At 49.4% G+C, this 26,599-nt stretch overlaps 1 protein-coding gene across 8 annotated transcripts; it reads left to right on the forward strand.

Annotated features, from left to right (window-relative positions):
* Window positions 1-1,901: 1,901 nt before the first annotated feature.
* Tlr5 (toll-like receptor 5) lies at window positions 1,902-26,114 on the forward strand. Of its 8 annotated transcripts, none has more exons than XR_005492227.2 (6): window positions 1,941-2,045; window positions 8,578-8,708; window positions 16,089-16,141; window positions 16,443-16,567; window positions 18,813-24,494; window positions 25,026-26,114. XR_005492227.2 is itself a non-coding variant. In XM_039090571.2 (6 exons), exon 6 carries the CDS (start codon window positions 19,599-19,601, stop codon window positions 22,176-22,178), a length of 2,580 nt encoding a protein of 859 aa, XP_038946499.1. In that variant the 5' UTR covers window positions 1,941-2,045; window positions 8,578-8,708; window positions 16,089-16,141; window positions 16,443-16,567; window positions 18,813-18,917; window positions 19,595-19,598; the 3' UTR covers window positions 22,179-26,114. The 8 variants fall into 8 exon arrangements, 7 of the variants coding, with proteins under 7 accessions (XP_063128243.1, XP_038946498.1, XP_038946497.1 ...); XM_039090571.2 differs by having other exon boundaries at window positions 18,813-18,917; window positions 19,595-26,114; XM_039090572.2 differs by having other exon boundaries at window positions 1,943-2,045; window positions 18,315-18,917; window positions 19,595-26,114.
* Window positions 26,115-26,599: the final 485 nt, after the last annotated feature.

Here is a 26,599-nt window from a genome sequence, read left to right on the forward strand (position 1 = left end):
ATAAAATATATATAATATATATTATATGTAAATATCGATATAGATTCACAAACAGAACGACCATAAATGGGAAACTATCTATAGAGGTGTTAGGAGCGTTCCTTTTGAAGATGTGATGCTGGGAGGATAGAGATCTAATGAAAAGACAAAAATCATGAAGAAAGTACATTGCAGCTAGTGTAGTTCATTCTGACAATGAGTCACTGGGGCCCAGTAACCAGAATAAATCTCCCAAATCAGGTGTCCATCAATCAGAGCAGGGCCTTAGGAGGTCCCTTTCCATACTCCTAGCTCTCCTGTGATAAATCCCATATGGTCTTAGGAAGGATGTAAATGGTACCCAACACTCCCTGGCCTTGTTCTCAGTCCCATCCACATTATAGGTAGGTCCCTACCTCCTGGGCTTACAAGCCTCCCCGATCCCCACCACAGAACAGGTTAGAGGGAGGCCTTTCCTTCCCTCTGCACTCAGCTTTTGAGAGCCACTTGAGGCTACTTGTCACTTGGGCTTCAAGCTGCCAGCCAAGGCAGAGCTGAGAAGACTTGAGAAGGCTGTATAATGAGATCTTTCGTGGTAATTAAGTGGCGGGCTTTGTTTTAGCCTATCTCTCCTGCCTGGCTTGATCGTATCACCTTGCTGTCAGGCAGTGCTAGAGGGTGTGAATCAACCCGGGATTTCACCCCAGCCATGAGAGGCAGCTGTCAGCTTTTGCCCAACCTCCATGTGACCCCAGTCTTACTCCAGGCTGTGACACGTCTGCCCTTGAATTGGGTTTCACCCCCAGAGAGCTACTCCACCACCTTCCCTTACAAATCCCCTCCCTGCAGCACTCCAGCAGCAGCATCTGACTCTTCTTTCCTTCCACATGTCTCTTTCTAGAAAGCAGATCAACCCCCATAACACCCCTCACCCCCAGGACGCAGGCAGAGGGTGGGAAGGAAAAGGCAAGTTAAGACAGAAGGGCTCATGGGACAGAAAGCTCTTGTGTTCTCTGAGGGAAATCACAACTTCCTTCCCTGGCCTTCAGTCCCAAGCAGTGGCCTTTGCTGATCCAAATCTGACCTTCACATATTTAATATTAGGGTGGGGAAGTATAGCGCTTGAAGCATGAGGACCAGAATTCAATCCCTAACACAAATAAAGCCGACAGGCATGGTGGTACTTGCCTGTAATCCCAGCACTGGGGAGACAGAGCATCCCAGCAACCCTGGGGCTTGCTATCCAGTTTAGCAGACTTGGTGAGTTCCAGGCCAGTGAGAGATGTCTCAATAAACAAGAGGGACAGATCCTAATGAATGGTGTGCACGCGTGCATGCACACACACGCACGAACACACATACACCTGCACGAACACACGCGCACAGGCGCGCACGCACGCACGCACGCACACACACCTTCAATAGTTAAAATAGAGGGTGTAGCCGAGTAGTAGAGAGCAAGATGACAGCCAGCTTCACCCGCCAGCATCATATCTCCAAGATTTGGCCTGAATTTGGCACAAACCAAAGAGCACAGGCAAGAACTGAAGTACCTGCACCGGGTCAGGTCTTGCTGTGCTGGCTGTGTGTCTGTACAGTACTTCAGGATAGGGCCTAGGCTACCTTCCTTGCGTCAGTGCAGGCCTACATTATCTCATGGACAGTTAGGGGTAGCTACAAAAGCCTCGGCATGGCAGGCCTGCTGCCGCCTGTCCCGGGCTCCATGATAGCCAATATCCACCGTCTGCCACAAGTCTACCTTCTTTCCTGTCTCACTCGCAAGGTCATTGCAGCAGAGATAGAGGTCTCCTCCCTGGCAAGAAAGCAGAGAGCGTACCTAGGCTGAGGTACTTTGGCCAGCACTCAGAAAACAAAGTAAGTGTGGTCAGAGTTGTGGGCGGGGCCCTGGCGGCGGGCGGGGTTCCCCTCCTCCTTCCCCTCTCCTCCGAGCCCAGCACACTTTGGTGCTCTCCTCCGAGCCCAGCACACTTTTGGCTGCAGCTTTGGTGCTTGGAGCCGAGTGAGGTCAGTCCTGGAACCTGCGTTGTGGGAATCCCGCTTGGGAGGTGAGCGCCTTGTAGCTGCAAGGGGTGCAACAGGGGGTTCCCCGAGACCGGCGGGAATGGGAAGTGGCTGGCACGGTCAGTCCCTCTTTCCTCCTCCTGGCTTAGTCCTGGGCCCTTTGAACTGTCTTTCCTGCCTGCGCCCTCTGCCACTCAGTTCCGCGGAAACTGGGGTCCCTCGGCTGAGCGAGCCAAGAGGGAGCAGAGAGTGAATACCCAGAGGGGCAACTCTAGGATTGACAAGTCACTTGCAGGCTGGCTTTGGGACAAGGTTCCCTAGTTTGCTCTTCTGGCTTTCACCTTTGGCCCCACCCTCTGGAAGAGACAGGTATTCACTCCGGGAGGCTCTCTCACTGTCTTCCTTGTAAGAGGAAGCAGACAGCCACCATCAAATGAACTATGGACGTCTTAAGATGTCACTGCAGGGGGTTGGGGATTTACCTCACTGGTAGAGCGCTTGCCTAGCAAGCGCAAGGCCCTGGGTTCAGTCCCCAGCTCCAGGGGAAAAAAAAAAAAAAGATGTCACTGCAGTCAGTGAAGTCCTGGGACATCCTACCCAGCAGGGAGAGGTAGGGCAGTTGGCCCTGAGGCTTGGAAGAAAGAACATCATTGGCCTTTGACAACTACAGTCCTGGCTCTGCTCTGGAAAACCTCAGCTGGGATAGCAGTTGTCTCCTGAAGGGTGGTGGTGGGTTAGGGACCACCCTATTGTTGATTGTCTGGTGAGAGAGGAAGCCTTGTAGAATGTGATTCTGTGGCGATTGCTTTCTCCCAGTCGTAAGTTAGCCTTGTAATTAGCTAGTGTTTGGAGCACATCAGTCTCGCTCTGGGCAGCACAGGCCTGCAACTTAACAGCCCTTTAGGAAGTGTAACTTGAGGATAACCCCTCAAGCTGGTGAGTAATGCATTCCTCCTGTCCGTGCCTGGAAGGGGGTGTGGATGCTTCCCGGCCACTGTGATATGGAGCAGTTGGGCTCTGCCACACACATGTGGCCTGGTCTCTGTTCTCTGACTCTCCTCAGAGGACACAACTCTGAGTATTCGTCTTGACTCCGTTCACCTTATTCTCTGGGGCAGAAACCAATCATGAGGAACCCACAGCATGGCATGCACAGTCAGGAGGGAACCCTGGGAAGAATCCTGGGTCCGGCTGTGCTAAATGCTTAGTCTTTTACACTGTGGTGGGACTCTGGGTTTGTCCCAGAGTTGGGGGCCAGGCGAAACTTAATTATGGAGTGGTACAAGAAGAGTCCCTATGTATGATGACTTAGCTCATACATTTGGGCTTGATGGACCACCTGGAAGGTAATTCCATCCTCAGTGATGGCCCAGGATCACTCCCCTCTAACCTTTGCTGCCCCGAGCAAAGCGAGAAAAATTCCTTCTGATTCCACTGTATGACTGCAAAGCTAATCTTGTCAGGTCTTAGTTTTGTCTGAGGAGGGAAGACCTCTCCTGGGGCGATGTCTCCAGCACAAAGGTTTCTTCTTTAATTCCCTCCACCCTCCACTCTATATCCCTGCTGAAGATTAGAAGCAGAATTATTCTGTTTGCCCTTGCATGTTTTCAGTCTGATGTAGCCAAAACTCCTGCAGCGCCAATGTCCCCAGATGTGTCTGCGTGTTCTTCATTTTGTGGAGAAGAGTGCAGAGAGTGGATCTGGATCTTACAGATCTTCCAGGGTTTGGGGCCTCCCAGCCCTGGTATCATGCACCACAGCCTGTGATGTCCTCAGGTCCGTGGGACAAAGACAAGGTTAGAGCGTGGCTCACACAGTTCTGAACTGTCCAGGTGTGGATAGGAAGATAAAACTCCACACCTGTGAGACAATCAGAATGAAGTCAAGACAAAAGCACATAGTGGTGTCTGATAACTCCAAGAGGCAGGGTGTGGGGACTGGACGAGGCAGAGAACTTGGAAGAGCTAAGTGTTTAAAAGCTCAACTTAGGTTAGCCTAGAGCTCAGGGCAAGCAGGGCCTCCTGCTGACCACATGCCCTCCTCCCTTTGCAGCTCCTGCTGCATATCCTGTATGTGTGTATGCATGTATGTATGTTCTGTATGTATATATGTATGTATGTATGTATGTGTCTCCTTTTCTTCCCCTCTCCCCCTCTGTCCCTCTCCCTCTTTCCCCTCTGTCCCTCTACTTCTCCTCTCTCCCTCTCCCCTCTCCCTCTTCCCATGCACTGACCCTGCAACACTGACTTCCTCATGGTTCAGACCGTGCCTCAATTTTCTTTTTATGCTTTCTCACTTCTTCTGCTCAGAAAAAAAATCTCTTTCTTTTAGAGACTGGGTGTATCCCAGACTATCCTGAGACTCTAGGTATCCCAGGCTAGCCTTAAAGTCCTCATCTTACTATCCCAGTCTCCCAAGTGCTGGGATTACAGGCAGGCGCACACCTAAGTACAGGCATACGTGGGCCCCCTGGACTTGGAGTCACAGGTAGTTGAGAGCTTCCAGAGGTGAATGTCCGTAGGCAAACTCGGGTTGTCTGCAGCAGGAACTGCTCTTAACTGCCAAGCCTGGTGAGCCAGGACTCAGACTCGGCCTGCATGACTAGAGAGCTGTCCCCTTAAAACCTCTTTGTTGTTACACTCCAGACGAGAGAGCTGGCACCTCACTGTGGGCTCATGGTCACATCCTGACACCTTCATCCAGTGTCACCAGACCAGTTCTCTATCTGGACACGTTTCAGTGTGGTTTACACACTCTCATAGTCAATGAGTAACTCAGTGGCCAATAAACAAAACCCGATGTGAGAGACACTGCAGGAGGCCCAGGCACCTGAGCTGCGTGTCCCTCTCCTCTACCCTTCCTATCCACCCCGATTTAGAGAAAGGGGAACCCAGAAGGATTTGCTCTCCGCACACATAAAATAAAGGATAACGCCACCACAGGCCCCGAGCTGCTGTGAGCGCAGCTTTCTCCTCCACGGTGACAAAGCTACCTTTTCTTTCCTTTCTTGGCATGTAAAGCAAAAGATAGTGTGATCCCCCTCACATGGACACGCTCAGATGTGCAAGGTTGCCACACTGCTCCTTTATTTCCAGAAACCAGCTCACTGTGATTGAACTTTAGATCTTAAGGGGCTGGGATTCACAGCAACACCCCAGGATTGTCACGATTTCCAGATTTTATGCACTGCCAAGTCCTCAGAGAAAAGGGTAGTCGGTTTATCCTGCTCAGGCATCTGGTCACTCTGGTTATCCCTAAGGGAGGGCTCCTTAGTCTCTGTCTCCCTAGCAGCCCCTTCTGGTCTAACGTCTTTAGCATTCTGCTACTTCGAAGCAGGAAACTAAAGTTCCTAGGTCCAAACCAAAGCCTGTCTTCCTGGGCCCTCTCTCTGTTTCTATGGCTAAGATGCCTTCTTCCTGAATTCCTCAGCCAAGAGTCCATGTCTTCACCCCAGAGGCCCTTCTTGGGAGCCACAGGCTACTTCTGTGTATGGTTCTGTCACATGTTGGCCAGAGGGCAGTGGCTGGAGAAACTGTGTGAGAGGTGGAGTGGGTGAGATGAGGCGGAAATCAGAGGAAGGGAACAGCGAGTGTTCCAATCTGTTACAAACCTACACACTCTGGGATTAAGTGCTGCTTCAAGGCAGGATTTGTCGATGTGAACCCACTTCCATCAATCCACCAAGGACATTATTTTCCAATGTTTTCAAGACTCCCTGCAACAGGCTTTCACGTGTGCATGAAGATTCTGCTTGGGGAGAATTGGCTGCTATCAGGTTCCCTTGGATAACTTTAGAGTTCATGGGCATGCGGGTCAGGCTTTTGAGTTCAAGGCTGCCGCTTGTACAGATATACCAGTCGTTCACTTGATTGAGAGCAACAGAGACCCTGCAAGGATTCGAACACATACACCTTAACGCCACTGTTCCTGGATGGCTGTGACCTGAACTGCAGAAACTGAGGACGAGAAAAGTCAAAACTTGTCTAGAATGCCCAGTTAACAGCAGCAGGAGAATTCAAATTCAGACTTGGTGTCTCTGGACCCAGCACTGCTGGCTGTGAGCTCACATACCATGGAGATAATTGTCACCAGCAGACAAGAGCCTAGTCACTCTTTCTGACTCTCTGTCTCCAGTGTCATCCACATGCGTAAACCTTCTGGGGAATGTGCTTCTGACTGGAACACATCACCCAGCCCTTTCCTGTCTCGGCCTTAGGGAAATCATCTTTTCCTCTATGTACCCGATTCTTAGGGCTGTCTTCCCCCTACTTTGGGGCTCAGCTTGCACCAGGAGTGTCTATGCCAGGCACAGAGCTGACTTGGTGTTATGGGTCTAAGAAGCGTTCTCTTCAAATAGAGACTGCCGATCCTCTCAAGACGGTCCTCACTTTTTTTTTCCTCACCTTGCTCCCCATTTCCATTCTCTGCACATCTGATCTGGGCTTAGTAGGGATCCATTCCCTGTTCACACACACCCCAATCCCCGGTGGCTTCCAATTTACATCACTCTCCAAAGGACTTCTGCTGCTCTTAGCAAATCGATTGCCTGTGTCATTACTTGCTAACCTTGGAGTCCCCAGCTTGCTCTGCTCCAGCTCCCGGGCCTGGCGGTTTACTTTGTCCACCGATACTCAAGGTTTAGCTGAGCTGCATTCTGGGAGGCTGTCAGAGCCTGTGGTGTTAATTTTCTAATTGAGAGCACCGTACCTAAACCTGGCAACAGACAGCTCTGAGCGTTCGACCGCTACGTGAGCTCCTTGCCCCCGGAGGGATTTAAGTGTGTCTCGCCAGTCGCTAGCTTTGCATAATCACCCAGTTGAAATTATTTTATTTTGATCAGCTGCTGGAAAAAGTGTGTGCTAATGAGTCTATAATAAGCGGACAGGAGGAGACCATTCTGAGCGTATACTATTGGAATATTGATACTATTTTTACAGAGTATCGTTTGGTTTGTTGCTTGGAGTGCCAGGGACCATTGCCTACAGGGGTCATTGGTATGTTATTTCCCACAAATGGTAAAAGAAATACCAACCCATTTGCGAAACTGTTCCTTCTCTCTTCATTCCCCTTCAGTGGCTTCTAAGGGTGTGCCTTTCTGGTGAGGCGTTGGTACATGAATGTTGGCTGTGTACTTAAACAAAGCAAGAACTGCTTGCTGGAGGATTATACACAGGTCACTGGTTCTCTGGTTTGGGCCCCAGTGGGGCTGGAGTCCGGAAGTGGAAACGATTATCCTTGCTATTTAATAGACGATTAAACTGATACTCAAAGAACTTCAGCGCTTACCCAAGCTCACGCACCTGTTAAATTTGGAGCGAGGATCGAATTTAGCCACTAGTTTGGTCGTCATCTTAATTTGGAAACGCACCCCATTAGGCAGGCAATCGGCCCTTTCCAGCCGAGCCCAGCTCCAGTTTTCCCCGCAAAGGGCCGAGGGCTGCTTCTGTGGTCTCTGCCCACCGTGCGCCCCCTGCTGGTGTCCAGGAGAACACCCGCGGGACCTTAGAAACGGATCCCAAGCTCTCTTGGCTTCCTTCCCTCAGATTAAACCATGGGATTCTTCCAGCTCTCCCTCACGAGAAATCTCCAGCGAGAGGTGAGAGAATATGGGGTAATGGATTAATATAGCCATAAGGCATTCACGGGAGAATTAATATAGCCTCTGGCCTCCACATGAGCATGCACACATACACAATTATTATTAATTTTAAAACGTGCTTGCTGTCAGGTTTCCCCAAATGAGATGGATCAGCACCCCCCAGTTCCAGGGAGCCCTGTGGACAGCACCTTTGAGGTTGTGCATATGCCCACTAAAATTTTAAGGTTTAGTTGCATTTAAAGACCACAGTGGCAACCTGACAGCTGTGCTTGCAACTGGATTCAAGCCCCAGCCCTATAATCTACCAAGTGTGAAATCTCAGCCGAGGGTCCAGTTTCACTAAGGACCTGTTTAATCATCTCCAAGATGATCTGAGGCTAACCAAGTCAGTTCGTCAACTTTTTTTTTTCTTTTCTTTTTTTTCGGAGCTGGGGACCAAACCCAGGGCCTTGTGCTTGCTAGGCAAGTGCTCTACCACTGAGCTAAATCCCCAACCCCCAGTTCCTCAACTTTTAAGACACGCCCATCCATATTCGAGGCCCCTGTGCCTACACACCCGCTCCTAACCCTGCTGCTTAGGAATGCCAAATCCTGATGGTGGTCTTACCTTACTCCTTCCATCCCCCACCCACTCAACCCCACCCCCAGAAACCCACAAGACTTATGAGTCAGCAAATTCCTAGTGCCTTAGAGTACAGAGATGGTAATTGTCTCGTCCTAGGACTGGAATCTCAGAAACCAAATATTCACAGGCAAGTGATGAAAGACTTCTAGGTCCCAGGGGGAACATCCTCGCCCACCCGCAGAGTCATTTTATTTTCCTCACTGGTATTGCAAGACAGAAAGGTTGCCCATCTGACTGAATGACTTACACATCACCTTCTGCACCAGAGGCTGGGGCAGACCTTTCAGTCCCTTCAGCCCTCAAGCCTTACAGCTCTTGGCTTAGAAAATAATTTTGAACTTTTTTCTTCCAGGAAACATTCCATTTGGGGGGTATGGGGGACACACACCTGTAATCCCAGCACCCGAGAGACAGAAAAACTTGGAGTTCAAGGCCAGCCTGGGCTGCACAGTGAGACTCTGTCTCAGAAAGCCAAACGTCAAGGTGAGTAAGTTCACGTATCGTGACAGCTGTAGGGTGAAGTGTCATAGTGACACCCCTTGCTTTTGTAGGCTTACTTTTCAGTTTTTAATTTTTTTAGAAAGCCCAAACACAGGAAGTCCAACAAGGAAGCAAAATCACACATAGTGGAAACTGCCCAAGAGAAAGGTGACGTGTAGCAAGAAAAAAACCTGTGTGTGATGGTTTCTATTCATTTGGAAAGCTAGCGCTGTGCCTTCCGATTCATTTTTATTTAAATGCTACCATGGCTGGGCCGAGATTCCTATGGTCTCAGGAATCCTTGAACAACAGTGATCTACTGGCCCTAGAATGAAAACTTATTAGGTGCCCCTGGTGTCAGTATGGGAAGGTGGGTGGTCATAGTGAGACTCTGGCTTCAAAAACACTAATGGGGGTGGGGGATATTGCCGGAGCCCTGAAGCTGTGCTCGGAACAGTGAGGCATCAAATATGAGTAAAACCTGCTCCTTGCCGTAAGACTTCAGTCTAACAGGGAAGGCATGATGTAAAGGAATGTTGCCTCAAAGATGAAGCCAGCAGCTCAAGGGAGGGAGGCGAATGTGCCTGGAGGGGTGTGCGGAACGCTGGAGATAGACTCCGGGGGGAGGGGGGGAAGGAATGGAGTGAGCCAAGGAGGCGTGTGGTGTGTGTGTACATGTGTGTGTGTTCACGTGTGTGTGTGTGTGTGTGTGTGTGTGTGTGTGCATGTGTCTGCACACTCAGAGCTTAGGGACCAGGGTAGGCAGAGAAATGAAGGACAAGGGAAGGTCAGATTCTAAATGTCATAGTGAAGTCAGGAGGCGGGGCAGAGACAGTAGATAACATGGCCATTGTTAAATTGGGATGGTTGCCTGAGTTGCTGTTCCTCTATAAAATGACAGTTCAACCTGAAATGTCCCCTCTAGGTAACCCTTCTAGAATGAGTTGTAGTCTAAGATGGGGCCCCTGGAGTCACCCTGCAGAGTTCTGGTCTGTGGACCTGAGGACTCACTGAGGACGACTCTGGTCAGAACTGCCTTCTGGGATGCACCCTCCAGTGGCCCAGTGAACAATGCATGCGTTAGGGTCACACACTGTCAGAGTGACAAGATACCTAAGCTGATTAATAAGGGGGGTGGGAGGTTGGAGGCTTTAATCCACAGTCACTTGGCCTGTTGTTGGTTTAGGGCCTGTGGCAGCACAGAACGTCATGGCAGGAGCATGTGGCAGAGGAAAGTGCCCATCCCATAATACCAAGAAGCAGAAAGAGAGATAGGAGGGGCCAGAGTCTCTATATCCACTTCAAGGGGAAATTGCAGTACCTTGACTACTTCATTACACCCCTCCTGAAGGTTCTACCGTTTCCCGGGAGAGCCTGGAGCTGGTGACTAAGATGTAACACATAGGCCACTGGGGATATTTAAAATCCAAACCGTAACTCCATGGGAGATAAGCACGGTGATCCCTGTAGCTGTCCCAGTTAGCTATCCCAGTGAGCCTTGAATTGAGCCAGGCAGCTGCAGGACTGCACGGTTAAGTTTCCAAAGTAAAGTTCTCAGGTGCATCGCTGCAGGGCTCTCAGGGAATCTGTGATGACCTCGCCCGCTTTGTAAGACTTCGAGGAGAGACTGAAGGAAAATTAAGGCTGCTCTGAACAAGCTGAGGCAAGTCCTTCCAAGGGACCCAGAGAAGCACACAAATCTCCCATGCCCTGGGCAGCCATCCCTGCAGGGCCAGGAAGAGGGAGGCAGGCATGAGAGCGGGATGTGGATGAATTCATCCACTCAGCAAATATTTACCATAAGCCCGAGAGAACAAAGCACTACCTGGCATTGGAAATTGAAATTCTAATTTACAGAAAGGTGAGCTTTGAAATACAAACCAGGGAGCCCCGAGGCCGGTTGGGAGTACATTTCTAGCAGAGATTTAGTAGATGGTCTGTGGCCTTGAGGAAAGGTAGGGAATCCCAGCATCACCCAGACTAGGAATTCAGGGAGATAGAGATGGTGCCTCATGGCCTCCCCACCCCCACCCATGGCACATAGAATGAAAGACTGCAGATAAGTGGGGAAGTTCTTGCTAGGCTAGACATAACAGACGTGCTTTGTGTTGAGGAATCATAAACATTTAGAGAGGCACGCAGACCCTACTGAGAATGGTGAGCATCGGTAAAGAAACCAGCCAATCTCTTGAGCCCATAGCATCTCCAGAAACCTGACAGGATGAGCTCTGAGTCCTGGTTGCAGAACAGTTGTCAGAAGTTGTCAGAAGATGGGACCTGCTGTGCCCATCCCAAAGGCTCTGGAGTGGAGGGGTTTGGGGACAATGGGACCTGTACCATTCCCAGCTCTCATGAGCAAGGAGTCCTGCCAGTCAGCTGTGGAACCTATGCCTCTTGCAATCATGTTTGAATGACTGTGACATCCTTGAAGCATTGGGTTTCGTCACAGCAGCACAGAGTGGGGCTACCTCTTGACTGTGCAGAGCCCTGCCGTGGGTCTCCTCATCCCCCAAAGTTTAGCTGAGCAGTGACTGGAAGAGGGCAGCAGCAGACCCGGGACTGGAGCCTTCCTATTTTAGAAATGGGAACAAGGGAAAGTTGGCTGTTGTGTGGGGTGGCTCCTGAACCGTGGGAGAAACGAGGGGCTCGGAGACAGCGTGCTAAAGGCACGCTGACGTCACACACCTATGTGGGTACCATTATGCACCGTGTGTGGACACACAGAAGGCGGCTGGTGGGAAGCCCAAGGGCTGACAGTACTGAGGAATGAGATGGTTCATGGGATAGAAGGAAAAGTGCCAGTAGCCAGGATGCAGAGAATAAAGCAGAGTCAGGGACAATAACCCTCCAAGGTCTCACGTCTATGGACTCACTTCTTCCCACTAGGTCTCACCTCCCAAAGCTTCTACAACTCCCAAAACAGCACCTCTAGCTGGGGCTGGGGGAGAGTGCAGCTACCAAAACGAGAGCCCAAGGAGAACACTTCAGATTCAAATGACACCAACAAGTGGGCACAACTTGGAACAGCCCAGAGCATTTCTGGGGCCACAGTTCCTCCAACCCGGCATTCTGCCTGAGCCTGCGAGTACTCACATTGGATCTAGTCCACGGGCCGTGACTGTGTGGCCTTTGGAGTAACTCCCTGAGGCACCTGTTTGCAGATGAATTTTGGTTTTCTTGCCTAGGGAGTCTTCCATGCTTGGTACTCCAGTGGTGCCCCAGGTTTGGACCCGGTACTTGCGAGAAGAAATATTCTCTCCACAATTTGGTTCTTGGACACAGTGTGCCTGGGTCTCAGCTCAGAGCCTGGGGCCTTGCCCATGATCCATTATTGGTGTGATTTTTTTTCTAAGGATCAAGAATTTAACATGAGGGTTTCCCTGGCTCAGCCTGAGCTATTCACCAACTAACCTCGGTGTGTCAATGGAGGAGCAGCATCCCCCACAATGCAAGCTTATGGATTGCTGTAGATACCACAGCCCTTAACGCAGATAGCTCCAGAAGGCAGCCTTTCTACTCGGGCAATTAAGAAAGCAACCTGCTCTCTTAATGGCTGGGATTAACTCGAAATGAAGGCAGCTGAAAGGAAAGGGATGCTGACCTCCTCCCTCAGGTCTGATTACCTTAATTAACACTTCAAGGCAGGAGTATGGAGGCCAGCATTGATTGTTCTATTCCTGTTTGTCCCCCTCCGAGTCCTAGACCTGAGTTAAGCCAGCCATAATAATCAAAACCCGATGTCCAGCTTTCTCCAGCTTTCTCATTAGAGCTTCACCCTAGAGAAGCATGGGATGTCTGGCTTAGAGGGGATCCTTCAGACCCACACTTCGCAAAGCAGGGCCTGAGAACTGCTTGCCTCGATGATGCCTGGGATACAGCTTTAAATGCTTCTTTCAACAGCCTCCAGGCCTGTGGATCTGCTGCAGTACCAGGAGTGGGTTTTAGTGTTTAGTGTGTTAAATTGATTTTTTTCTTTCTCTCTCTCTCTCTCTCTCTCTCTCTCTCTCTTTTTTTTTTTTTTTGAGGGAGAGTCTTAAATTGCTCAGGCTGGCCTTGAACTTGCTATGTAGCCAAGGATGAACTTGAACCATATCCCTTTCCTTCCTCCCAACTATGGGGTTACAGCTGTGTACCGCCACACCTGGCTGGTTTAGTTCTTTTTTTTAAATTGTGATCAAATATGCATGGCATAAACTCTGCCGTTCAAATCGTCTTAAGGGCACATGCAGTTCGGTGGCATTAAACACATTTGCCCTGTCTATCTTCAGAGCTTTCTTGTGATCCCGAATTTTTGAAATTCTGGGTCCATTGAGCAATCCTGCCCCATCTCCTCCTCTCAGCCCCTAGTCACCTCACGGCTCCCTCTGTCTTTGTAAATTTATATATTCTAGAATCCTTGTGTAGGGTAGGGTGCAGCTCAGTGGGAGAGTGTTTGCTCAGCCTGTGCCAGAGTTCGGGATCACACAGTATTTTCTCTTCCGTGTCTCCTTGATTACACTTAGTATAACGTCTTCAGAATCCATCCACGTTGCACCACATGTTCCGATTTTACTCCTCTGGGGCCGGAGAGATGACTCAGCAGTTACCCAAGTTCGATGACTCAGCAGTTACCCAAGTTCGATGACTCAGCAGTTACCCAAGTTTGATGACTCAGCAGTTACCCAAGTTTGATGACTCAGCAGTTACCCAAGTTCAATGACTCAGCAGTTACCCAAGTTTGATGACTCAGCAGGTACCCAAGTTTGGTCCCTGGAGCCCTGTAAAGGCAGAAGGAAGGAAGTGACTTCACAAAGTTGTTCTGTGACCTCCACATGCACATGCACACACACACACACACACACACACACAGACATGCACATATACACATGGGCACACACATGCATGTACACAATAATAATAATTATAAAATTAAAAAATTTTAAAGGACTTTACTCCATTTTAAGGCTGACTTGTACACCATTACATACACGCCCAGTCTTGGATGTTCCCCTTTGTTGGTTCTTGGCTATTGTGAACCTCACTGCTATGAACATGGCGTATAAATTCCTTGTTAAGAGATTTTGCTTTCGGTACCTTTGTATGACTAAGCAGAGGGAGAATGGCTGAGTCGTCAGAAATCCTGTTGTCTGGTGTTTCTATGCACCTGATGGTTGGGGTGGAATCAGGGCTGCAGCCAGAGGGGTAGGTGATCCTATTGTCTGTGACCGATGTCCCCTATTGAGTCTAACGACTCCAGATGCCCATGCCTCACCCTTACCAGGGATGTCCAACCTTTTGACATTGCAACATAGTGTCAAGAACCTTGCAATCAAGTTACAAAGAAAAGAACTTGAAGGAGAATCTCATCCTGTTTTTAAAGTAGGAGCTTAGAAGTCTGTGTTGGGCAGCACTCCTGGTTCTCTTTAACTGCCTGGGACCTGTGGGCCGCGTGTTGGACGTGCCTGCTGGATCAATTAAAACCAGCCTCTCTCTGGCGGGACTGAGGCTCAGCCCCCAGGTGACTTCACGGTGTTGGCAGATTCGTCAGTTATCGATGGGTGCCAGCACTTTCAGGCTTGACCGTGTGTCAAGTCTGCACGCCTGCTAAGAATACAGATTTCTGAGAGCGCCCCCATCTGTAAGTGTCTCATGAACAGGTCTGGGGGAGCCCAGGGCTCACAGGTCTCCAGACTATACTGTGATTCTAGCATGGCCCCAGGTTTCGGGCTGCTCATCTTGGTCAGTCTCTAAGCAAAACAAGAACACCGAGGCTGAAGAGAGGACCCTGCCCCACCCAGCCGTCCTCTGTCCCTGCAGCCTGTAGTCTGCAAGGCTAGTTCCCAAGCCCGCACTGTTCAATGCAGAGGGTGAAACTGTACAAAACCAGATTCTTCCCCCCTTAACTGAACTGGCGCTGTTTAGTTAAGGCTATAATGCTAGTCTCAAAATGTGAACTTGTTCTAAGAAGATGGACGTTAGGCCATAGAACTAATATATTGGGGAAGACTGTGGATGTATTAGAGAACTTGGCTGGGGATACAGTGGAAAAACTCTTGCCTAACATGCCTAAGGCCATGGGTTCAATCAATTGCAACAAAACACAACAAAAAAAACCCCTGAAGTATCAGAAATATGTGTATTTCATGTTTTCTGAAGTGCAATTTCTTATATATGAAGACAGACGATGGCACCAAGCTGAACTAAGCCACCTAAGAATACACAAAATACACCCCAGTGTCTGTCAGCTGCCTCCACTCTCAGTGTATTTTGAGCCTCAGGCATCTACAGTTGGTGTTAAATTTTCCCCCGATGTCAGACACCCTCCCTTTTCTCACCATTTCATAATAATTCAGTGACTGAAACTTCCTGATGCCCACTTCCACCAGCAAACCTCAGGTCTTTCCCAAAGTCGAGTACATGTCTATTGAAGTATTAATGGGTCTCTTGTTTATTTAACTTGGCTTACCACATACCATTTTTTATTTAATTCCTGTCCTTTTTTGTGCTGATGACAAATCCTCTGAGCTTTATATTCTAGCCCTATTTTTCCTGTAAATCCTGGGAGTGGGGTGTATGATTTCTGCATGGTGCAGTGGGTTTTGTTTCTGTCTGAGATAAGGTCTGACTGTGTAGAGTCTTCACCTCCATCTCTCAGGTTCCGGGATTACAGGCACGCACCACCCCACCGAGCCACAGTGCAATGACTTAAGCTATTGAAGGGTTAAAATTTCAAAAAGTTAGTCTCAAACAAAGTCCAGACATGCCTGAGAGAATTTGAGATAGGGCTCACCGGCCCGACTATCAGCTCCCAAGGACACTGGCCATCTGGGGCCACCCCCTCCCCTTCCTTCACTCCCTGCTGCAGTGAGATGAGTTGCCCTGCCCACATTGCTGAGATGCTAGATTACACGTATGCTTTGTTGATGTAACTCCGTGCCAAAAGTAACTGTGCACCCTTTGTATTAGCCAATTATGTGTATCCACACGAAACCCCTGGTTTTCCCTATATAAGCTCCTGCCTAGAGAGGCTCGGGGCTTGACTCAATCTCCTGTGTGAGATACGTGTCAGCCCGAGATCTCGTAAATAAAACTGCCTCTTGCTGATTACATCAAGACCGGCTTCTCGTGTTTCCTGGGGGTACCCCAACCCGTGACTGGAGCGAGAGTCTCCCCAAGTCTGGAGGTCTTTCACTATCAGCTGTTTTGAATGGGAGTTCATGGTGAGGGGAGGATCAAACTCAGGACCTCGTGCATTCTGGTCCAATGCTCTACCGCTATGCATATGTCATCAGAGACTCCTAACTGTGGAAGTAACTTACGTGTTTCTTTTGATCATCTGGATAGTGATTTATGATTGACCCCGGAGTTTAGCCTGCCTCCCCTCCTTTCCTCTCTCTCCTCTAGGCAACCACAAGATGGCGGAGTCCTCTGATGGAGTTTGAAAGGATTTCCTGAAGGTTAGATCCCAATCCCTCAGCCTGGAAAAAAAAGCAGGTGGCCATAGCTCTCATGCCTCTTTTGGGCTCTCCAGCCTTGTGTGCAGGACCTTGCTCCCCTCTGGGCTCAACCACTTAGCGGGCGTGGCTTGAGGGTCAAGTGATCGTCTGTGGTTTGTCTCTCCCTCCTGCCCACACTACTCAGCGCCCACCTCTTGCTTTGTGAACCTTGGCTGCCCTGTGCTCATCTTCAGTTACGCTTGCCTCGTTGCTGTCGGATGTACTTACTTCCACACATTTGAGCTTCTGCCTCTCATTTCAGAACAAATGCTTGCCCGGTGCCCACACCTTCAACGTGAGCCTCTCCAGGCGCCTCATCTCACTGCATACCTGGTTCCCCTGCTCACCGGTCCCGCCAGCCATTTCAACCAGAGATCTGCCTCAGAGGTAAAAGTGGAATTATTCCATTCTCCTATACATCTTAAAGACACAAGTGTGCATGATACCTTTAGACTAGAGCTTGAGCCCAAAGAGGTTTGTTTACAGTCTACTTGTTCAGCTGATTTCATTTTGCTTACTTTCATGTTAGCTTGGCCTGTGGATCTGGACACCGAAATATCTTGAGATATATGCTATTTAGGCCTATCACTCATTACCAGAAGAAATTCAAGGTCATCTAGTTCAGCGGCCATACCTGGGTTTCAACATTGATCCCAGCAAAAGTCAGAACTGAAATGAAGAAATGTAACTGTGCTTCCCCCGAGCTGGCACTGGCATGCTTATGACCCTGAGGGAATTTCTCCACCGGGTTATATAGATGAGAAATCAGCCTGATGTTTGGGTAAAATAACAGGGGCAAAAACCATCAGTGACTTGAGGACCACACTAGCTCTTTCCTGAACCTTCTTGTCGCTCAACACCATGTTTATCGTAGAGTCCCTTAAAAACCCTTATTCGTGGAGTCAGCGTGTCTCTGCTCTGTTCCTCTAGAACAGCAGCCAGCAAACTGCAGTCAGGGTTTGGACTGCACAGCCCAACGCATTACCATCTGGCCCTTTACCCATTCTGTTTCCACCCCAATCCTGGAACATGAACCATGGAGGTCATTTCCATGTGGACTGAAGGCCCTTCACACCGTATTGAAACGGGTGGGCCCTGGTGAACTCTGAGTCTGGGCACAGTATTAAGTCTGTGGTGCCAGTTCAGTGAGATGTCCACAAAACTGTCAACAGATCTCCAAAGTACTCAAGACCTCAAAGCCTATGAAGAAGCTGTGCATAGTGTGACGTGTGTGCCTGTAGCCCCAGCTCTACAGGGAAGGGGGCAGGGAGATCCTGAAGGCTTATTGGCTAGGTGAGCAGGTCAGAACAGTGAGCTTCCAGGTCTGTGAGGGACCCTGTCCTTAAGGCAGAGCGCCCTGGAGGAAGACACCTGACATCTCGCCCTGGACGTGCAAGCAGGCACCTGGCTGTGCACATGCTCACACTCCCCATCGTGTACAGACACACGCCACAAAAACCAAACCACGTGAGGAGCTCGACAATGGTTGTCTGTGGCCAGGTGGTGTGCCTGAGCTGAGCACTGTGGCATCCAGGTGTGGGCCATGAGGCTATGCTCATCCATGCTTTGTGGGTCACAGTAGACCCCACTTCCCATTGTAAAATGTGAAAGAGGGGGTACATAAAATTTGATGGGAGTTGAGATTTCTATCACCCTTTATTTTCCTCCTTGAGCCCCAAGCCTGGTTTGCTCAATCTCGTCTCCACTGAAGCGCATCTTCAGATTCTTCTCTCTGGGTACCACTCAAAAAGACTTACGCCTCCAGGGCTCTACAGGCTGTGAGAGTCACAGTCCTGGGGCTGCTTGCAGAGAGAGAAGGGGCTTCACTTAGGACCCATCTCAGTCGCTGCCTCTCATATCATCTCTCTCCTTGTAGATTCTCGCCTGCCGTCTCGACTTGCTTTATCAGTCAGGACTTATATGTGGGGATTACCAGAGCCGTGGGGAACTGATCTGGGGTGGAATGATGGGGGCACACTTGACCCTGGCAGGGTGATGGTAAGTCTCGGCTGAGCAGACAGGAAATCTACAAGGAGAGAGATGGATAGCTCCTGCAACCCTTTTAAGGTGCAAACCCAGTGATTTGACCCCCTCCCACTAAGTCCCACTCCCTAAGGGCTCCACTGCCTTCCAGGGGTGTGCAATGAGTCCTTTAACACTTTCTGATGGGGAATACTTTCTGGAAGAGCCGTTGTCAGCAAGCGAGGAGACAGAAGAGCCGTGCACATGGAAGCTGTCTTTAGTTTCTGTTCCATTGCTGTAAAGAGACACCATGACCACAGCAACTTGTAGAAAGTATTTACCTGAGGCTTGCTTACAGCTCCGGGGTCTGAGTCCATTGTCATCGTGGTAAGAAACATGGTGGTGGGTATGGCAGGCCTGGGAGGCATACTTCAGAGCTACATCCTGAACCACAGGCCAAAAGAGACGGACAGAGCCTAGCCTGGAATTTTGAAATCTCGTAGCCCAGTTGCAGTGATCGGCTCCCTTCAATCTATTCCACCTGATCCTAATCCTTTCAAAGAGCTCTACTCCCCGGTCACTAAGCATTTTAAATAGATGCGCCTATGGGGCCATTCCGAAGATATCAGCTCTCTGCCATCCTTGTTAATTCTTTTCTCCTCTTACACAGCACCTGTGCTCGGAGCCTATGCCAGACACATCTGTGAGACTCCCTTCGCCGCTGCAGCACACGGAGGGGTGCTGAGTTCCTCACTTTTACGACAAGCGTCAGTGGGTGGGTGTATTTCTACTTTACCTTACACTCTCACACAGCCATGCCTGTCAGGCATGAAGCGGGCGGATAATCCACTCAATTCGGGAGATCAAGTCAGATCCTTTATCAAGATGCATAGAGCGCCCAGTGCCTGTATTACGATCTTGGATCTTTGGGGGGATGGGGTAGAGTCTGGGACAGAACACAGCACAGAAACTGAAGTGCTTATTGTCTGACCATCAGCTAAGATTCTGGGAGCTAGGAATGGGACCGTCTTGGATGAACAGAAGTAAAAATGCCCCTTCTTTATGACTTTTGACGTCCCTCAGCCACTCTGGAATGGATGAACAAACACTGATACGGGTAATACATAGTCTTGTTGCTGCTTGTTGATGCTGGGAGGAAACCTAGGACCTAGCACGTGCTAGGCAAGTACTCTACCACTGGGCTACCTCACCAGCTTGTATGAAATATCCATGAGGTACTGGGGCCCAGTGTGTAGAGAAGAAAAGCGTGGGTGTCTCAGTTCCACCAAGTCCGCCAACAAGAAGAATGTACCAGCAGAATGTTTATGGAGCCAGCTGAGCAAAGGGTTCTAAGAGGACAGCACCCTCACCCAGGAGACCCTTCAGCGCTGAGGACCCATGTGCCGAGCCTCAGGCTGTGATGTGGTGTTTTTATTCTCTCTTTTCCCATAGGATCATGGCGTATCAGCTTGACCTTCTCATAGGCGTGGTCTTCATGGCCAGCCCCGTGTTAGAAATGTCTCCCTGCTTCTCTGATGGCCGGATAGCCTTATTCCGAGGTTGTAACCTTACCCAGATTCCCTGGGTCCTCAACACGACTGAGAGGCTCCTACTCAGCTTCAATTACATCAGTACGGTTGTCACCACATCGTTTCCACTCCTGGAGCAGCTCCTGCTACTGGAGCTGGGGACCCAGTATGCTCGCTTGACAATTGGCCAGGAGGCCTTCCGAAACCTGCCCAACCTCAGGATCTTAGACCTGGGCCAGAGCCAGATTGAAGTCTTGAATCCAGACGCTTTTCAGGGACTGCCCCATCTCTTCGAACTTCGGCTGTTTGACTGTGGACTCTCCAATGCTGTATTAAGGGACGCTTACTTCAGAAATCTAAATTCACTAGCTCGCTTAGACCTCTCTGCCAACGAGATTCACAGCCTTCACCTCCACTCTTCATTTCAGGAACTGAGTTCCTTAAGCGATATAAATTTTTCTTTCAACCGGATATTCACTTTATGTGAAGATGAACTCCAGCCTCTCCAGGGCAGAACACTTTCTTTCTTTGGCCTCAAATCAACCAGCCTGTTCAGCAGAGTCTTCGTGGACTGGGAGGCATGCAGGAACCCCCTCAGAGGCATAAGGCTAGAGACTCTAGACCTTTCTGAAAATGGCTGGACAGCGGCCATCTTAGGGAACTTCAGCCACACCATCCAGGGAAGCCACATTTCCTCTTTGATTCTTACATACCACATCATGGGTTCTGGCTTTGGCTTCCAGAACATCAAAGATCCCGACCAGAGCACATTTGCCAGCCTGGCCAGGAGTTCGGTGCTACAACTGGACCTTTCACACGGCTATATCTTCTCCTTGAACCCCCGACTGTTTGAGACGCTGAAGGATTTGAAGAAGCTGAACCTTGCCTTCAACAAGATAAACAAGATCAGCGATTACGCGTTTCATGGACTCGACAGCCTACAGATTCTCAATCTATCCTATAATCTTTTGGGAGAACTCTACAATTCCAACTTCTATGGGCTTCCTAGCATAGCCTACCTTGACCTTCAAAGGAACCACATTGGGATCATTCAAGACCGAACATTCAGATTATTAAAAAAGCTACAAACCTTAGATCTCCGTGACAATGCTCTTAAAACCATTGGTTTTATTCCAAGTGTACAGATGGTCCTCCTGGGTAGCAATAAGCTGACCCATTTGCCACACGTCCGCTTTACCGCCAACTTCATAGAGTTATCTGAAAATGGGCTAGAAAATCTGTCTGACCTCTACTTCCTCCTGCGAATCCCCGGTCTCCAGTTTCTCATCCTAAATCAGAACCGCCTTTCGTCCTGCAGCAATGTGGACTACGCCCCTTCCCAGAACCTGAGCTTAGAACAGCTTTTCCTTGCAGAGAACATGCTACAGCTCGCCTGGGAGACCGGCCTCTGTTGGGATATTTTTAAAGGCCTTTCCCGCCTCCAAATCCTTTACCTGAATAATAACTACCTTAATTTCCTCCCGCCCGGAATATTTAACGGCCTGGTTGCATTACGGATGCTCAGTCTCAGTGCTAACAGGCTAACCATGCTCTCTCCGGGCAGTTTACCTGCTAATTTAGAGATTCTCGACATATCTAGAAATCAGCTTTTCTCTCCCGACCCTGGTTTGTTTTCTTCGCTCCGTGCCTTGGACATAACTCACAACGAGTTCATCTGTGACTGTGAACTTAGCACTTTTATCGTCTGGCTCAACCAAACCAATGTCACCCTATTCGGTTCTCCTGCAGATGTATATTGCATGTACCCCAATTCACTGCTAGGGAGCTCCCTCTACAACATATCCACCAAGGACTGCGATGAAGAGGAAGCCGTGCGCTCCCTAAACTTTTCCCTTTTCATCCTGTGCACAGTCACTTTGACTCTGTTCCTCGTCATCACCCTCATAGTCACAAAATTCCGGGGGATTTGTTTCCTGTGTTTTAAGACCATCCAGAAACTGATGTTTAAGGGCAAGTTCCGGAATCCGGAACCTAGCGCATACAGATATGACGCCTACTTCTGCTTCAGTAGCAAAGACTTTGAATGGGCACAGAACGCGCTGCTCAAACACCTGGATGCTCAGTACAGTTCCCAAAACAGGCTCAGGCTGTGCTTTGAAGAAAGAGATTTCATTCCGGGGGAAAACCATATCTCCAACATCCAGGCAGCTGTCTGGGGCAGCAGAAAGACGGTATGTCTAGTAAGCAGACACTTCCTTAAGGATGGCTGGTGCCTGGAAGCCTTCAGGTATGCCCAGAGCCGGTGTCTGTCTGACCTCAAGCGTGTTCTCATCGTGGTAGTGGTGGGTTCGCTGCCCCAGTATCAGCTAATGAGACATGAGACCATCAGAGGGTTTCTGCAAAAGCAGCAGTATTTGAGGTGGCCCGAGGACCTCCAGGATGTTGACTGGTTTCTCGATAAACTGTCTGGATGCATACTGAAGGAAGAGAAAGGAAAGAAGAGAAGCAGTCCCATTCAGTTGCGAACCATAAGGACGGTTTCCTAGTGATCGGAAGGAACATTTTGCAAGCACCGCAAATAGCTCTCTGACTGGACGTGCGTAGCCATTGGGGGTCCTTCCCCGGGGTCGCTTTCTGTCTATGAAAACAATATCGATTTCTTGATTTTCGTGTCAACAGGGTGCTTTGTCTCGGTGACCTCCAAATGGAAAGTAATAGGTCCAGAAAACTGCAGCTGCCTCTAAGGACTCTCACCTGCCATTGATTTCCTCTCAAGCCCAATAACACCATTTCCTCCCATCCTGTTGCCTACTGCCAGCCACCCAGATGGCAAGGGCACCTTGGGAGAAGTTACAGGTGGCTTCATGCTTTCTGTGCTGTTCCGTTCAAAAGCAGGTGGCTTGAGAATCCTGGGGTCTTAATGCTCTGCAGAACATGGACAGATGAGATAGATCCTTCTCTGGCCATAGGCTCTCACTCCACTAAGTGCACACATGATAGGAAGTTGGACAGACAGACGGATGGCAGCAGCCCCATCGCTGTGGTCATGATGCACTAACTTCCTGTTCTGACCCTGCAGGCCCAGCTTCTGTGGGCCACAGCCATCTTCTGCACGGGACCTCTCGACCTGACATTCACGCCCTTTCACCCGCCTAACTGTTCTTCTTTCTTCCCCACAACTATACGACAGCTGTTGTATCAGGTACACAACAGCTATAGAAAGGATGTGGCGTTCACACACCAATTCCTTACTGGATTCTGATTCCTCGGATCCTTCTCTGTGTAAGTCGAGTGTGCAGTGCTGTGGCCTGGGGGTTCTCTCCTGTAGGCCTCACAATACCTACCTCATAAGTAGTCTGTGCTTGGCCATTGGCTGGGAATGTCAACGCTTGTCTGATCTTTTCCTTAATTGCCCTCCTGAGCACGGGAGAAGACGCATATCCAGAGACCCCTGGAGTCTCTAGGGATTTCTTTGAATTTTTTTTTGTTTTGTTTTCAATCCTAAAAAAGATCATATCCATCTTGTATTACAATCCTTTTCGTGTGTTTATTAATAGACCAACGTTTCTCCGCAAAAGCATCCAGAAACTTTAAACCAAAGAACATGTGTCACAGTACCCTAGCCTGCCCCACACATCCAGTGGTGACCAGACCAGCTGTTGCAACGTGAATACACAGAGGGGAACTCGGCCCCTAAAGGGCCACTCCCGTAGCCTCACCGTGACGGACACTCACGTACCAGCTTCTTCGACCGCTTCCTACCCATGTGTCTGAGCTCACCCTCCAGTCAGCAGTATGTTTGTCCTTATTCAAACAGTGTACAATCCCACTCTACTCTTTTTTTTTCTGGAATGTTCTCTGGTATCTTTTCACCCATTCTTCACGTCCTTTGAAATTCACAAAGACCCCATGAATCCTTCTGACCCAAAGCCCTCCACCTCCATTCTGAAAACTCGTGGTACAATGTCAATTATTTCTAGTCCAGGACTGACTCTGTCTGCCCCTCTGGACTGTAAACTCCCTGAGGAAAGGCCCTGTGCTCTGGGTCCACCCTCACTAATCATAGCATCATACTTGACTGGGGGCCACGTGGGAGTCAGTCTGCCACCTGAACATCCTGTCCAAGCTTCTTCCTCCACTAACTCCCACCAGGGCCATTTCCCCCACGGTGGCACGACTGCTTCTTCCTAGTGGCCTCAGGTTTCCATCACTGAAATGTGTGCAGTGATGTGTTTGGTGTACGACAGGTCACCACAGCTGTGAACCCTGCTGGCGGGACCTTTTTTGTTTATCTGTTTGTCCTGGGCCCAGCATGGGGCCCAGTCCACAGTAAGTTCTTAAGAAATACCTGACGTGTCTGGTGATACAGCCTTTCTTATGGGTCACTGTAGCTGTCTTCTGCTCTTAGATCTCAGGGAGGGGGAGTGACACTCACAGAGAAAATGAAGGCTGGCAGAAGATGTTACAGGCTCGGGGAAGCACTGGGCCTCATCGTGTGGTATGGAGCTCCTGGAGGGGACAGCCCCATCTAGAGCAGCCAAGAGTTGTGTTAGAATTGAGGAATGGGTGCGAGGAGGCAGGAAAACAGCCCCAGGTCATCCATGGAAAATACTGTCTTTTTATCCTTGTTCTGAGGGGTACAGCAAAACTGGACCCCAGCCCTCCTTCCAGCGATGGACCCCTTCTGCCAACGAGAATCACAAGCACCACTCCTGAGGACAGATCAGCATCACCACACCATTGCTCATCAGCCTTGGCTCTGTACACACTGAGGGATGGCCATGGTGCTCAGAGATCTCCGCAGAGCCTCTCCCTGGAAGGAGACAGCGCTGCACCAGCTGAGGAAGACGAGATCTGGGAAAGTATGAACTATGGGCGTGCGGCTCCGTAGATCTGCCTTCTTTTCTTTTCACTTCCTACCTCTGTTCTAAGAGCATTTTCCTGACATGTTGGACTTCCGTTTTTCTCTAAAGCCCCCCTACCCCGTATGCACTGTGGGTGCCTGTCTGTCACGTGACTGACCTCCATGCTGACTTAAAACCACTGTGCTCCCTTTGCTTCTCCAGCTCTTCCTCCTGGCATCTGCTGAGATGCACAACCTGCCTGCCCTGGGGGTTTTGATTTTAAAGTTAAACTGTAACAAAATTGTTCTCAATCTGAAAGAAAGAAACAAAGAAACAAAGAAAGACAGAAAGGAGGGAGGGAGGGAGGGAGGGAGGGAGGGAGGGAGGGAGGGAAGGAAGGAAAGAAAGGAAGGAAGGAAGGAAGGAAAGAAGGGAGGGGAGGGAGGGAGGGAGGAAGGAAGGAAGGAAGGAAGGAAGGAAGGAAGGAAGGAAGGAAGGATGGATGGATTTCACTGCTAGCAAGAAAATGGGGACATTTGTTCTCTTTAGCCACTAGAGAAATATAAATTACAGCCCCATTGTGGCACTACCCGCCCGGCTGAATGACTGGAATCAAGATGACCAGCAGTACCGAATAGTGAGAAAGACAGGGAATGGCAGAGACTCCTTGGTTGGTAGTGAACATTTTCAGAAAACCAACTGTCATTTCCTGCATCGACACACGCCCCACCCAGGCCAGCAGCGTGTGCCTACTCCACCAGGTGCTTCATCAACGTTGTTTACAGCAGCCAATACAGGAAACTACTTTCTGGTCCATTAGCCATAAGTGAACAGACCGTGTTCATTGATAACCTAAACAGGAGCTTCAATCATTGAAATTATCAGTAACCACAGGTGCCCGTCTCACAGAAATGCTGGCCGTGGAGAATGGCGATCATGTATGAAGTCTTTAAAAATAGTCGGCGCCCACCTCTGGTGACACTGTTGACAACAGTCGCCTCTGAGGCTTGCCGAGGGGACTCCGAGACGCTGGGTATGCTCCATGTCTTGACCTGGACAGCAGTGAGCAAGTGTGTGCACTCTGTGTGGATGGGATTGTTTTTCTCCGAGGTCTTATTCTGCTGTTTAAAATCAAAGAAGCTTACGGAGCAGGCACGTTTTATCATGTAGAACGGATGGGGCAAATATCTCACCGGACAAACACCTTACTTTTGGGGGGAAGGCCCTTTGAGTATCATTGTGTTTCCCTGTGCTGACAGTGATTTCTCTGGGGACTTTGGGAGATCACCAGGTTACAAGAGGACACAAGCGTTCATTATGCACCTTTGGTATTAAATTCTTTTCTTTCTACATTTGTTTGTATGTTGTGGGGGTGTGGGGGTGTGGCTTGCACACACCATGGCACATATGTATGGAGATCAAAAGACAACTTGTGGGAATCACCTCTTTTCTTCCACCATGTGGACTACAGGGCTTGAACCCAGGTCATCAGGTATGGTGGCAAAGCCCTTTAACCCCTGAGCTGTCACTGAGGTATCTCATCGGCTCCTTCGATGCTGTCTCTTGTTTAACACCACATATTCGCTTTGTTAATAAATCTTTAAGTAGGCAAAATAAAATAAAATCAAGATAATGATAGCATCTGTCTGTGTAGAAGACAGGGAGTATAACAATTATCACCCAGAATTTATTTTATTTACTTATTTTTTTTTCTTGCAAGGCAGAGCCTTACCTTGTAGCCCCGGTTGGGATTATAAGCCTGTGCCACCACACAGGCTTGTTTAATTTTTAAGTTAAACAAGCAAGGTAGGACAGTTATTTCAACGGATGAGTATACGTGGACAAACCATACAGGGCTGGCGAGGTGGCTCAGCAGATAAAGGAACCCACCTCTGTGAATCCTGGTGATGTAAGTTCTGTCCCTGGAAACCTATACACAGGTGGAAGGAGATGACCAGCTTCATAAGACTGGTCCTCTGACCTCTACACAAACCTGGCACAAATGCAGACCTACACTCGTGCACCATCCAAGCACACACACACACACACACACACACACACACACACACACACACACACACACGACAATAATAAATCATCTATAAGATTTTACATATATGCAT

This window comes from Rattus norvegicus, chromosome 13 (assembly GCF_036323735.1).
Source record: "Rattus norvegicus strain BN/NHsdMcwi chromosome 13, GRCr8, whole genome shotgun sequence".
Lineage (NCBI taxonomy): Eukaryota > Metazoa > Chordata > Mammalia > Rodentia > Muridae > Rattus > Rattus norvegicus.

Coding starts and splice junctions, on each gene's coding strand:
- Tlr5 (XM_063272173.1), top strand. CDS start 19,563: ATGTGGTGTTTTTATTCTCTCTTTTCCCATAGGATCATGGCGTATCAG.